Below are 13,765 nucleotides of genomic sequence, written 5' to 3'. Positions count from 1 at the left end.
TGGATTATGGATACACTGAATTTTGAACTATGAAATCGAAACTGTGCTGGTTCTCCTTTTATGAAATTGAGTTTCAAACAGAAAACAGTGACATTTTGAAAAGAAACAAAAGAAGGAGGGAAGAAATAGGGGAGGAGGAAAAGAACAAAAATGTCTAAGGAATCCCAGCAGGCAAATTTCAAAATAGATGCTACAGAGGGAAAAATAAATCCACAGAAAGAAAAACAAGGCACAGAATTTTCTGCAAATGACTCAACTAAACTAAATCCAAGTTTGACTTGGATTTGAAAAAATAAAAACAAAATAAAATAACAACAAAAAATAAAAAGAGGTGTCAAACAGCAGAGTGTACTTTATGAAGAACATTTTTACACAGCAAATCCCAGACCTTCCCAGTCTCACACCTCTCCACCCATTCATAAAAAAAACACACAAGTTGCTCGCAAGTTCCAAAATCACTGTCTCTTTATCGTCTAAATAGGGCCAGTTGGACACCTCATTGAAACAAAAAGGCTGATCTAGATGAAGTACTCTTTCTTTTCTTCGGAGTTGTTCTGTCCTCCTTCTGCATTGATTATAGCTGTGTCTGCGTCTGCTGCATCATCGGCTCCTTTGGCTTCATGAGTGAAGTATGTACCTGAAAGATGAAGTGGTAAAAGTACCGTGACTGTCTGATGGCCTCTGTGTAAAGTGGTACAGAGATGGCGACTTGCTTTATGGCCATCATCAGCCGAAGTGGTGTGCGGGCAGCGGAGGGGAAAAAACAATTGAAGGAAGAAAGGGAGGTGGGTGAGACAAATGGGAATCCAGGGGTTCCACAGGCACCACTCCAACTGAATCGCTGCGATATAATTCAGCAAATGAGACATTAGAGCAGTGATTATGACCAGAGGATGTCAGCAGAAGAAAACGTGAGTGGGAGCTAAAAATGCAGAAAGCTGAAGAGCTGATGAAAGTGTGCACAGAACGGCAGGGAGAGGCACGAGTATATGGCAAACAATCGAATCAGGGAAGAACAATTAGCAAATTTATGAATTAGGGTCCTCTGATAGAATCTGGATGAAAGCTGCTTGTCTTTATTAAACAGGGATGTGCTTGAATCGTCAGAAGTATATCTGATTTTTATCCCAATTCTCTTTTTTTTTAGACTGGGAACCAAAATTGAGTAATGACATGTAATGATTGTGGTATTCAAGGCAGAATATCTGTCTTAGCTAGTTGAAGAAAGAGTCCTAATTCATGAATTTGCAGGTCAACATAGTTACTTTATAGAGGCTATAAATAAAGCACTGGGAAACCAGCCCACCTATTTTCACCATGGAGGCCCAGTGGACTATATCCATAAGGTAAAAGTCAGACCCATTCCCACCATGGAAGGAAAAGGGTATATAGGAGGAGTCCAAAGCACAATGAAAAGGTCCTATTGTGTCATTTCTCTCTAAAGGTTCTTAACAAATAAGTAAAAAGTGGCCAGTATATAGGTTTTTAAAGTGAAAAACCAGAGAAAGGAAGGGCCAAGTGGAAACATTTAACTCAAGCTTGTCCTTGGCCCTTTTCCCCCACCTTCATTTTGGTAATTCAAAGTCCTCTTCCTATGATCATCCACATTTAGCTTTCCTGCTTGGTCCCTGGTACTATCTGCTCTAATCTTGGTACTGTGGTTCAAGTTTAACACATGAAGGGCCTGGAATGGGTTATTCAAAAACCAGACTCGCTACTGGGGCTGGAGATAGAGGAAAATGGGTGAGGTTGGGGAAACCAAATGATTTTAAGCCTGAACTAAAGCATTTGGATGCCGAAAAGCAGCTGTTTCCTCAGGGCTCCCTTGTAGGACTCAAGCTGCCTTTCCCCAGAACCAAATCCTTCAAACACCTAGATTTTCATAGCAAACGAAAATCCCCAAAGTGCTTCGAAAACACAACCGAGAAAGACAGGGGCCGAAAAAGAAAAAGGGGAATAAATTACTGGAAGGGGAGAAGAGGATTAGAGCAGCATGGGGCAGAGAGGCGGAGAGTTGGAAGAGATGATTGCACATCCAGATTGCACATTTGATAAGTGTGATGATTAATAGCAATTTAAATCTATTGCACTGATAATTTTAAAAATACATATTTATGTGGTTTTTAGACCAATGGATTTCTTCGGCTGGGATGTTATCAATCCAGGGAAGTATTTTTTGTTGTGACCAGATTACAAAAAAGCACTTCTGGGCCGGGAGTGTTCCCATCCAGCTCCCCGCCAGCAGGAGTAAACAAAAGAAAGACCTCTCTATGTCCGCTTTGTCGGATTTCACACCATACCCGGGACGCCTGAAGAGAAAGCAAGGCTAGCTTTTTAATCCTTGGCGTGGCACAGAGAATGGACCCAGCAGCCCCACACCTACCAATGCCTTATGCGTAGAGGGCCCAGATCTGTGGAAGGAGAAGGCTGACCACTAATTCCACAGCCCTCACCGGCGCCTGCGGCGTCTTCTCCCCATTTCCCTGACTTCGGAAGTTAGGTTGTGTGACCAGGCAAACCAAGCCACCTCTCAGGGGCAGAGTAGGGGAGCTGGGACGGCGGGAGGGTTTCCCCATCATCCCCAACGCTATGCTTACCTTTATGTCTAGCAAAGTATCGCCCCAGAATGATGAGCAGGCACAGCATGGCAAACACCACCACGGCCACCACTCCGCCGATCACCGCGTGATCCACCGCCCGGATTGAGTTGTCTTCACCTGCTCGGGAATCTGCCAAAATCAGAAGAGGGATAGGGATGCAGAGCTTATTACAAGTCGCTCCGAAGCCTCGGGGACGCTGCTTCCCGGGTGACAAGGTCATCTTGTTTTTTAATGGAGAAGTTGGAAAGAACAATTGAGGTGGATCGAGTTATGCAGAGGGAACAAACTGACCTGTCCGGTGCTGAACTGATCTGCTCTCTCCACAAGGCAATTTTGTGATAAGTAGCATTGGGGTCACTAATGCATGTGGAGCAAGCAGAGGGAGAGAAAGAAAGGAGGGTGTGGGGGAAGGAAGGGGACCTGACCGACTGATCCTGACCTAGACTAAAATGTCAGTCACTGTCCATGTACAGTAGCAGATCCTAATTAAAGAGGCTGACCTATAATTTAAGGGCATTCAGAATGGCACCTTCAGGCAAGAGCATGGGCTGGAGACAAGGAGAGACAGCCCACTTACATGGATGCTGAATGATATTCTATGCACAGGCAAGCTGAGGATCTGGAAAACCACTCTGGCCTAGAGATAAAGCAAGGACACTAAAGCTAGATACAAGTGACGTGCCCACTCTACTCAGGATCTATGAGGCAGTCAGCCTCAATCTAAAACATAAAAACCTATTCCAGAAAAAGACAGCAAGAAATAATTGTACATTGCCACAGACGGTTTTTATTTTATTTATTTAACACCCCTGCATGCAATTAATTTTCTTTTATAAGCATTGCTCCCTCAGGATGTCCTCTTCCGACTGAGGAACGACATGTTTGGCTGGGGAACAACTCCAAAATGAACCCAGAATGAGCTATGGTGATGTAGAATGAATGTATGGCAGTGTAAACAATTTTAATTTAGGAATGTGGCTACATCACCCCTTGCTGAAATCCTAATGGCACCCAAGATTTATAACATAGTAAAATACAATTATTCTCCCGTTGATTAATACATTAACATTTTGGAATGGAAGCTAAACCATTGTCTTTTTTTTTTATTGAGTCAAGTACGACACCTCCATTAAAATGATTTACTAGCTGTACCTTACAATTTAAGCACAGCAGCAACAGAAACGGTAAAAATCTTTTAACTTTACATGATTTGTGAAGTCATATGTGAAGGATTTACCATTTAAATCTTTCAGTACAAGAAGCACATGGCCTATAAATCTGTTCCCCTTGCAGTCGCTGGACGCCTAAGAGAAATGCATTTCACCAGGAAGACTGAGAGTGCAAATTCAAGTCAATTTTTAAGAAAGATTTATCTCTGTCTCTCTCCAAAGAACAGAGCAAATCTCTGAAGCCTCCACCTCTAATAATATTTGAAGTTTATCGATCAAGTGTACAGATCCGTGACAGCTAAAGGTAATGGTGCTCTTTTGAGCCGAAACCTGATACAACGCTTTCAGCAGGAGGGCATGATTTACACTTTCTATCGATATTTCCAATTCTGCTCTGAGATTAAGTACTGAAGGATGTGGGGAAATAACTCGTGACTGAGGGTTCTACAAAATGCATTTTAATTAAAAGAGTTTAAATTAAAAATGAAGTCCTTAAAGTGTTTCATTAAGTTACATTTGAAAGGACCACAAGAGATGGGGGAAAGGGAGGGAACCCCGCATAAACAAAAATACTAAAACCAGAAGTAGCTGCAGGCTTGGCGGGGACTACAGGATGATGGGGGTTTAATTGGGGAATAGAGATGGGTAGGAAGCGGAGTACACTGCAGCCAATTAGCCAGTTCCATGATGTGGGATCCCCTCCAGTGACACATCTAATAAGCTAAATTTGAAGCATGGTGGTGAGGAATTTCCCTCCTCAGCCAAAAGTGTTGCTGACTGCATTTGCTACAGTATTCACTGTCATGCAAGTAATCTCAACAAGGTATGGCTCCACTAGGGAAACTATTTTTGGGGAAAGAAAACATGTTGAAGAAAAGCACTCCTCATGGGACACTATAACTGCTGAAGGCATGTGCTTTACACACTGGATACACTCACCCATTCAAAGGATTAGCAGGAGGGAAAAAAAAAAAAGAAAAGATACTTAAGTTGAGTAAAATTAGAACTGACCAAAAGGGAACAAAAAAATCATATGAAATTGAATAAGTGTTATTTTCCCCAAAGGAACGATCACAGAAGGGATTGTATAATGATAAGAATTAACTCCTATCCAATTGCCATGAGTTCCAGACATCCTGAAAATTATCTTTTAACTTGATATCTTAAAGATGGATAGAGACAAAGCAGCCAGATCTTGAAGAGAGTGGAGGGTGATCCTATGTAATTAAGTGAAGGCCAAAAGAAGCCAAGCCAACCCTGTACTTACTCGCCCTACTTCCCTAATTAAGAAAACTCAGTTCTAGTTTATTTTTTTTAAGGGCATACATATTTTATAGCCACTTATTTAGAAGGGTAATCTCTTCTGCTGTCTTTTGATACCTTCTTTGACCAGGAAGTTTACTACCACCAGTTAATCTCCAAGACATCTTCCCTTGCCTTCATTTACTGCGGACAGCCAGAGAAAGTTACCAATGTTTAATTTACAGGGAATATTGTAGGTTCTGAGTTCCTCACTGCCGCCTCCCTCACTTCCACCGCCACTTCTCAGGTTTATAGTGGCAGATGATAATAGGACTCTGCCCAATTCACCAGCTATCTAGTGCTTCTGTCACCAATGGCTCGTATACAGGTCATAACTGTTTGTTATCGACTGGCTCAGGCAACATCAAGGAGAACTGTTACCTACCAGAGGGGACTGGCTAAGAACTGTCTAGAACTCACTCGTGATGGAAAACAATACCGAAAAAGTTGGCTTGGGCTTGGACTGGCCAGGATGGGGACCAGGGACTAAAGGAAATATGGACTCTCAAAGGAAATGCTTTTATGAACAGCAGCCTGACAGGTCCTTCACAGTTCTTGTTCAACAACTCAGGAAGATTGCTTGAGAAGTTATTTTTGGGTAAGAGGTTTGAAAAAGTTTTGGCCTTTGTTGCCACCCCCAAGTCTTCTGGAGGACTGGCCCTTCTTAGGGAGGACCCATTAACTCCAAATTTTCATCTCCAAATGTCTGGCTCCCTGTCTGAAAGGTGCAAGAGAAACAAATGAGCTGAATGCTTTGTCCGCCACTACTTTAAAATGGATATAGGAACTGGGTAGATCAGTAGGAAGATTATTTTGAATTTCAACTGAATGGGTAAATTAAGTTCATTTTTCCAGGTTAGATGAGTGAGGTTCAACTTCCTCAAGATCAGAATTGTTCCATTAATTAGCATGTGAATTCATTGTCTGGAAATAATTTATACTTATTTGATAGTCACTCCTTTATCTAACAAGGCAGAGGGAGTTTTCTGCTTGCAGTCTGGCCCTAGCAAAAAGATTCTACTAATGTAGTAATTTTATGATGTAGTACAATCGGGCTTCGCAAAGTCTGATCCAAATCACTGCACAGGTAATCTCAAGGTTAGAAAAAGGCCCCACCACATTCACAGACTGAATAGGGAGCCGAGGGCTTGGTGAACCTTTCTGACAAATATTATCAAAGGGCTTAGGCATCTTCCTGCCTAATCACTCACATCTTGGAGTTCCTCATAGGGCTCAGAGAGCAGTGAAAGTGTCTGGAAAAAAAGAGGCATCAGGAGTTTGGTATTCTGGAGTTAGTTTAAGACAAAAAGCTGAGAACTTGGCTGCAGGTGAAAGTCTACACCTGCCAAGGGAATGCTAATTTGGTCACATCTGCCTAAGTCAGAGAATCACTAGAAGTCAAAGGAGCTCTTGAGGGAGAAGAAAGAATGGCCCAAGTGGCCCATTAGCTTACCTGGGGTCAAGTAACCCGGTTTGACCCCTTTCCCTGTAGGCAGTCAGGTAGGAGGATTCTTGCCTCCACTGCAAAGGCTACCAGAAGTTATTTTTTTTATTCACTAACTGGGGCAGATGGCGGTAGTGGAGGTGGAGGTGGAGGTGGTGGTGGTTGGTGGAGGTGGTGGTGGAGGTGGAGGTGGAAGTGGTGGTAGGGTGTCTCTCCTCTCATCTCCTTTTTATCTCCAATTTACTTGCCAAAATCTCCTGATAGGCCATTCTGGCAATTTAGCTGCCTTCATCCTGGGAGATAGCCATAATCTGTAGCTACAGTCTAACTTGGGTGAGGTAACTTGAGTAGATGCGCACAAATGTTTAAGTTTGGATTTCCTCGTGGGATGGTGGCCTGTGCTTGCATAGGAAATGTCACCATTTTCTCACACAAAATGCAGCATCTACACAACTAAGTAATTGGCCTGTGAATACCATCAACTAGCCACTTAACAGGGAGGATCCTGGCCAGAAAAATTCTTTGGTACAAAGGTCTCCAACTCTTCCCATCAAAGTCTGGAGCTGCAGAGAGAGCTTGGAGAATTTTTTTGTCAGATCATTTTGTCAAAATCACACCATGACTCTAACCCATAAAATTACTCTGAAAAGGAAAGGGGCTGCTGTGCTTGCTAGTATGGTCAGATAATACTTAGGATACGAGGAAGAAACACTGCCTTAGTTGACTTACCTTGACATTATCAAAAACGTCTCCAGTGGATAATTTAAAGCACAACTAACCAATTTGTAGAGAGTTATACACTTTCCTTACAGAAACATATTTGCATTTTTGTAAGTTACAAGTTATCTAATTTTCAAAGCAAACACTTAACGGATGGAGAGATTCTAATAATATTTAGTCCTGCTGCTTCTAATTACTGGACAGATGCCCAGCCCACTACAGTGTTGTACATTTACAGCTGAACAAGGAAAAGGTCAGAAATGTTGAATTTTTGCAACATTTCCACTATCCAATTTAGCTTATAAAGTTTCCTTTCCTGGGCTGAGAGCCTTCTGGACAAGCCAGTTCAATTATAAACTCTTAAAATAAGGGCTTCTAATGGAAATGCTGACTCAAGCCCCTTGGGGCTACAGGGATTAGTCTAACCAGGTGGAAGCTTAATGACTATGATGTCATTCACTATCATTTTGCTGGGGTGGTGGGGAGGAGAAGAGAAAATTCCAGTGTTCCACCCCCCACTGGAGGGGAAAAAAGATGACCTTAAAAAACAAACACTGGCACTGTTGAAAAATGGAGCTAATCATTTTCAGCACCGATTGTGTTTCCCATCTACTGTAACACAAATAAGTGTGTATTTTGAAAAGCACAACTTTATTACTGAAGGGGAAACACACTGAATGGCATGAGCTGACAAAATGCCACATTATTTGCTAATCCTAATATGTTATTCTTCTTTAAGATTTGCTTTTCTCAGCACCAATTCAATTATAGATGCTACAAATCCTTCTGACATTTAATTCCCTCTTGTCAGAGAGTAGTAAATGTATACAGGACATGCACAGCTTTCCCATTAAGATGTTAATATATATTGGAGCACACTAGCCTCTATACAGCATAACCTTTCTTCTTAGAAGGATGGGAAAGGAGGAATGAATGCAAGGAAGGAAAGAAAACCACAAGATTCCTGAATTGCATTACAGGCATCTAGTACTACACTTTAACTACATCTATCTTAATCAATTTAACTATAACCACACTAACATTTCAAAGAAACTATTTTAAGCAACCTCAAGGAAAACTGTAGTTGGTTATCATACCATACTGAGCTCAACTGGCTCCCATTAAAAATTACATACATATGTATACATATAATACACACATATGTATATACTGTGGTCTACAATAGCATCCAAATTAATAAAGATTTTTGGGTGGAGGGGAGGAGAAATTATCTGATACAACCCAAGAATATTTCCTGAAGAAGGTTCAACCTGGAGATGCAGAATTATGATCCCACTAAGCAAAATGATCTATTATTGTATAAAACAGTATAGACGCTAGAAAAAAAAAATATTTTTATCTTTGACTTCTTCATTAATATAAAGCAATGCAAATAAAAAACTTGACAGTACGGCCGTTCCTCATATTTAATTGAATGCCCATCTTCAGGAAGAGCACTTGATAAACACTTGGAGAACTGACAATACTAAGGAGCTACACATACCTCACTCTTGGATTCTATTAGAGATTGTTCTTTGAGGTGGCCAGGTTTATGGGAAGTGTCTGGTTAAAGGTGCCACATTTTATAACTGAATATTAAGGTTGTTTCCCTTTTTTTTTTTTTTTTATAATTGTCAGTTCTCCTCTCTCAAATTACTTGAGTTAATTAATTTAACCAACAGCAAAAATTATTTCCAGTGGATACTAACAAGATGCAAATCCTCTATAGTATTCTGCATCACCAGGCAGACCAAAAGACACATTAGTGTAGTGATCATCTCTACATATCAAATAATAAGGACGTAACAGTGGGTTGAAGCTTTATAATCAAAAGCAGCAGTAAGGAAATGAGAACAACACTAAAGTTTTCCTTTAAATGAGAGCACATCTATAAAGAGCATATAGTTAAGTAGATTGTCTCTACATAGGCATATCCCACTAGAATCTCTCTTTTACAGAAAGATGCTCACGTGGACCTTAGGGATTTGGGAGGTTCCTGGGAAGATGGGTTAATGAATATGGTGAAGTCACTCCAGAGTAGTGTCCAACCTGTAGACCTGGAGTTCACACTTTGTCTGCCCACCTGTCTTTTAGTTTGAAGGAAAAGTTCTTATTATTAGATTCATTCTTGGCCATGGAGGAATCACAGCAGTATGTTGGATTATGCCAAATCACCATCAAAACCATGAAGTGCATGCCCTAAGCAAGCCATAAGGTGATTGGCAAGGGCACAGAAACACTGCTCAAACCTCAGTGCCTCTTATTTATTCAAATAAAGCAAGCAATGTTTTAATTTTTCCCGACCTGAACATTTTAGTATTTCCCATGATGTTTTACAACCACCTCGGAGGTAAATGACTTCTAGAGTTTAGGACAATGAACCTGCCAATGAAAAGAAATCAATCCCTTGTTTCCTTCCCACATTCCTGCCAAAGGAAGCAGCAGTGGGTGATAGGGGGTGATTATCTTTCCTAGCCAGGCACCTAGAAATTGAAGTCTTGCAGATTTGAAAAGGAACTTCTAAGGAACAATACTTCTTAAAGTGGGAGATAATTTTAAATCAAACTTTTTATATTTTTCAAAAATATGGCTAATTCCATGATTTAAAAAAAAAACAAAAAACAAGGTGCAGTTCAGGTCTTCCTACTTACCTAGCCTCTCTGTGGAACTTAAAGAAAAAAGAACTAGATGGCCTACCTGACAAACTTGGGGTCACATTTTATGCTATCTCTGATAATGAAAGGAAAGCAAGAGAATCTTATGATTTGGTCTACTAACATAGGAGGAGCACCTTGCAGAAAAGTCCAATTGCATTTCAGAGAAGGGAAAAAAGAAATTGTTGCCCAAAAAAAGTAACAAAAATCAGACCTATAGAGACTTTCTAGCAGTTGATTGTCAATATAACCAATATCATAATTTGCAAACCAACTCAAAGTCCTTTACATTTTCCTTGGGTCAATTAGCCTAGGCTAATTTGACAGTTTTGAGATAATGTTTGCTTTGTGTTGTGAAGGTAATACTAGGATTTATTCAGGCTCTTAATATCAGGGGATGATCTGCCAAAGCCATCCACAGATTAGGTCTTTACCCCTACCTTTCTAATATTAAAAAAAAAACAACCTGCCAGACTTCTCCAATTCATATTATGGCATGTCATCCAAGATTTTAAAGCATGTTTTGGGGAAATGTGATAGATCTGAAGTTTCTTCTCAGTACTTGTTCTTTAAAAGAGAAGGCTGATGGATCTCTCTATATGTGCTAGACGGCCATTCATTTGGGGACATTTTATATTTATCACTGCACAACACTAAATGTTTCCCAAAGGTCCTTCCATTGCTGAAGGGAAAGACTGTGGTGTAGGAAAGATTAAAAAAAATTTTTTTTTTAAGGTTTTAAAATAAAATAGAGGAATAAATATGCTTAAAGCTATCCTATTCCTCACGGGTGGCAATAACCACCAGCTGTCACTAGCAAACAGCAGATGTAATTGATAAAACAATTCAAAAACTCGTGTGGATCCATCATCAATAAAGTTAACACCCAAAAAAGTAAATGAAAGGGTTCAAAGAAAAACTGGATAAGCTCCCCAGGTCTACCAATAATTAAATCTCTTAACATACAGGCATGAATTTTTTTTTTTTTTTTTTAATGCAGATTAAAGAGGAGGATCAGCTGGGCAACTTGCTTTGCTGCAAGAGGATGGAGTACCATATGCTGCTTATGAAAATGTCATTAACTGAAACAGCACTGGTGTATGTTTTTGGGGGGAGGAAAAAATGGGGACTAGAGATCAAGCTGTCATTATTTCAAAGGAAATATAGTATATAATATTTATCCCCAATAAAGAAAGGATGAAATTGCCACCAAGATGCAGCAGCGAATGGATGGTAATATTATTCATTACCACAGTTTAGCATTAAGTGTGCAACACCTACTCTAATTTATTGATGGACTGTTTAAGACGGGTGTTAACCTGTTTGTCTTGTATTATAATTGAATTCGGTCTCTAAGCTACAGGAATTCGAGGAGTTCATCCTTCTTCAATCAATATGCTCCCCTTCAGTGACCCATTTCAAGACAGCTTCATAAAAAATAATGTATTTTGTTTTAATAAATTTAAACACTATGACAGCTGCTCAATTTTTATTGGTTGTTTTTTTTTTTTTTTTTTCCAGACGTCTCTTAGCTGAAGAGTGAAGCTAAGGCTCACAATCAATAATAATTGATTAATCAGCATCCCCTTTGAACAAAGGTGCTAATCAGTTTTTGATTAGTTCATCAAACCAGATGTAAAGGCAGCCTAGTCTTTGCCTGATTGTTCATCAGTGTTTTACATGATGTACGCTGTGGAGCAATATGTGACTGAGATGCATCTGGAAGAAGTTGGGGGGGGGGAGGGAAACAACTTAATGTATTAATTTAACTGAATTATTATGAACACAAACAGTTATTGGTTGATTGTTTCTGACTGGTGGGTGATTGATAGGGCCACAGCATAGATGCATGTGACAACAGACCTGAACTACACAGAACAGTAATCCTGGTGGGTGGATGGTGGGGGCAAATTAGTCACCTTTTTCCTAAAAAGAAGAAAAATTACATCTGCCTGTCTGACTGATTCTTGTTAGGTGACAGAGCAAGCAAACAAACTGGGAAGGAACAAGTTTGGATTCTACCCACCAGAACTACCTAGGCTCTTGCCCCTTTCATTATGAGGTGCTCATTTTCATTGGGATCAGTATTCTGAACTAAGCACAGAGACCACCTTCAAACAACTAGAGACAGTTATTCATAAACTGCTTACTTCTCACATTAATGAATGGATTAAGCTATAAAAAAAGAAAGGCTCACCTATATACATTAGGTAAAAAAAAAAAGTCAATGGCTAAACTTTTTATAGCTTCACTAAATAAAGCATAATAAAGTGAGACAAAATGAAATCCAGTTCCTTCTAAACCTTGACACTCCACCACCCTGGGTCACTTATTTATTTAAAGATTTGGAATAAATCAATGACTGGAAGGGGAATAGAGATAATGAATGTTCATTTCTGTAAATTAGTGGAGATGAGCAATGATGAAACTGACTGGAATAGTCTTACAATTAAAGAGTGTACCTCAAATACCTACCTCTTAAAAAAGTGGGAGATGGTAGCCATCTTCAAGAATCTGCAAGGTTACCACTTTGAAAAAAGATTTACTCTGATTATCCTCAGAGGCCATACCCAGGAACAATGGGTGGGAATTAGGGAAAGGCAGTTTAGAGTATATTCTGAAATAACTAGAGTTCTCCAAAAGCATAATGATTAGAGAGAGAAGGGAGACTTGAGCAACTGGACAAATGATCCACTGCTGGAAATATTGAAAGAAAGGCTCCTGAGGTCAAGTACTGGCTGAACTAGAGAGGACCGGCCTCTCTGCCTCTCTGCTTCTGGGTTGAGAAGTCTCAGTTCTTTTCTTCCAATGAGCAAGTGAATTCTCACACTTTCCCCACTGGCAATAATGGAAAAGACTTCCTGGGGAAGAATGTGGAAGGTATCATTATTTATAAAGAGGTTAGCTAAAATGTTTAAGAAACTAATCGCTGGTTGGAAGTTGTCACAATAGCTTGGGAACTCATATAATTGTTTAGCTCTGATCACTTTAAATCTCCTCCCTCCCCTCTTTGTAGGATATGCTTCTTATTCTGGATTAGTAACACCTAAATCCTGGAATCAAGCATGAAACCTACTTTTGCAAGTGCTCAGTCTGCTGTGAAAAAGGTCTGAGGTGGATAATTAGTTTACATCATGGCTGTGACAAAACAATTGGCCCCTTCTTTCCCCCTCCCACCCTTATTCCTAATACAATCAGATCATGACTTTACCAGCCCATCCCAAAGAAGTAGGCAGTAAGGATTTAAAGAGGTGCTTTTTTTTTTTTCTTTTAAAGAAATAGATCTTGTCCCACAATCCAACATCCTTAACTGCTTTACAAATGCAACAAAATTTCTTCTGAACCATCATGTAATTAGGATGCAAAAATTATTTCAAGCCATTGAACTTAGCATAGTTGTGGTACAACTGGAAAGATAAATTGTCTTCAACTGTGTGCAGAACATCTTCCCAGGATGAAATACATTCAGATATAAATACCAATTCCAGCAGCAAGGGAGGTGGATAAGTGTGGGGAGGAAGAACAATCATCAACAGAAAACAAGCTTATTTCTATAAGACAGGTTTGCTTGCATCAGGAAAACTGCTGATTGCAACTCAAAATGGCCACTAAGCAGAAGTGAACAACATTCCCACAGGTTGGACACTGCAGAACCTTACCTAATGACTAGCCCTTACCTGAGAGGTCCTCACTGTCCAGTTCTTCTGCGGAATTGGGCAACTGAGTAAGGCCTTACAAGTAAAAACAAACTCGTTTTTTTTTCCATTCCTCGAGGGACATAAACAAAACACTTAAGAACTGAGGATGAATTTTTTTGAAAAATACCAGCCAAATCACTTGCCATCTTTTTTTTTTTTTTTCGATAGCTCAAATATA

The 13,765-nt window shown here is 39.9% G+C and overlaps 1 protein-coding gene across 3 annotated transcripts in view; it reads right to left on the bottom strand.

Annotated features, from left to right (window-relative positions):
* Nucleotides 1-334: 334 nt before the first annotated feature.
* CADM1 (cell adhesion molecule 1) overlaps nt 335-13,765 on the bottom strand; it is a 343,997-nt gene continuing 330,566 nt past the window's right edge. For 2 of the 3 annotated variants that reach the window (XM_074304198.1, XM_074304200.1), the window contains 2 exons: nt 2,598-2,729; nt 335-637 (listed from right to left, as the gene is read on the bottom strand). In XM_074304198.1, coding sequence (XP_074160299.1) covers nt 519-637; nt 2,598-2,729 — 251 coding nt within the window. In that variant the 3' untranslated portion in view covers nt 335-518. Of the gene's footprint in view, nt 638-2,597; nt 2,730-13,566; nt 13,621-13,765 lie in introns of all 3 variants that reach the window. The other variant, XM_074304197.1, reaches the window with a different exon arrangement.

This window comes from Sminthopsis crassicaudata, chromosome 3 (genome assembly GCF_048593235.1).
Source record: "Sminthopsis crassicaudata isolate SCR6 chromosome 3, ASM4859323v1, whole genome shotgun sequence".
Classification (NCBI taxonomy): domain Eukaryota; kingdom Metazoa; phylum Chordata; class Mammalia; order Dasyuromorphia; family Dasyuridae; genus Sminthopsis; species Sminthopsis crassicaudata.
The sequence above is the reverse complement of the archived record's forward strand: the minus strand, read 5'-3'. Positions and strand labels throughout refer to the sequence as shown.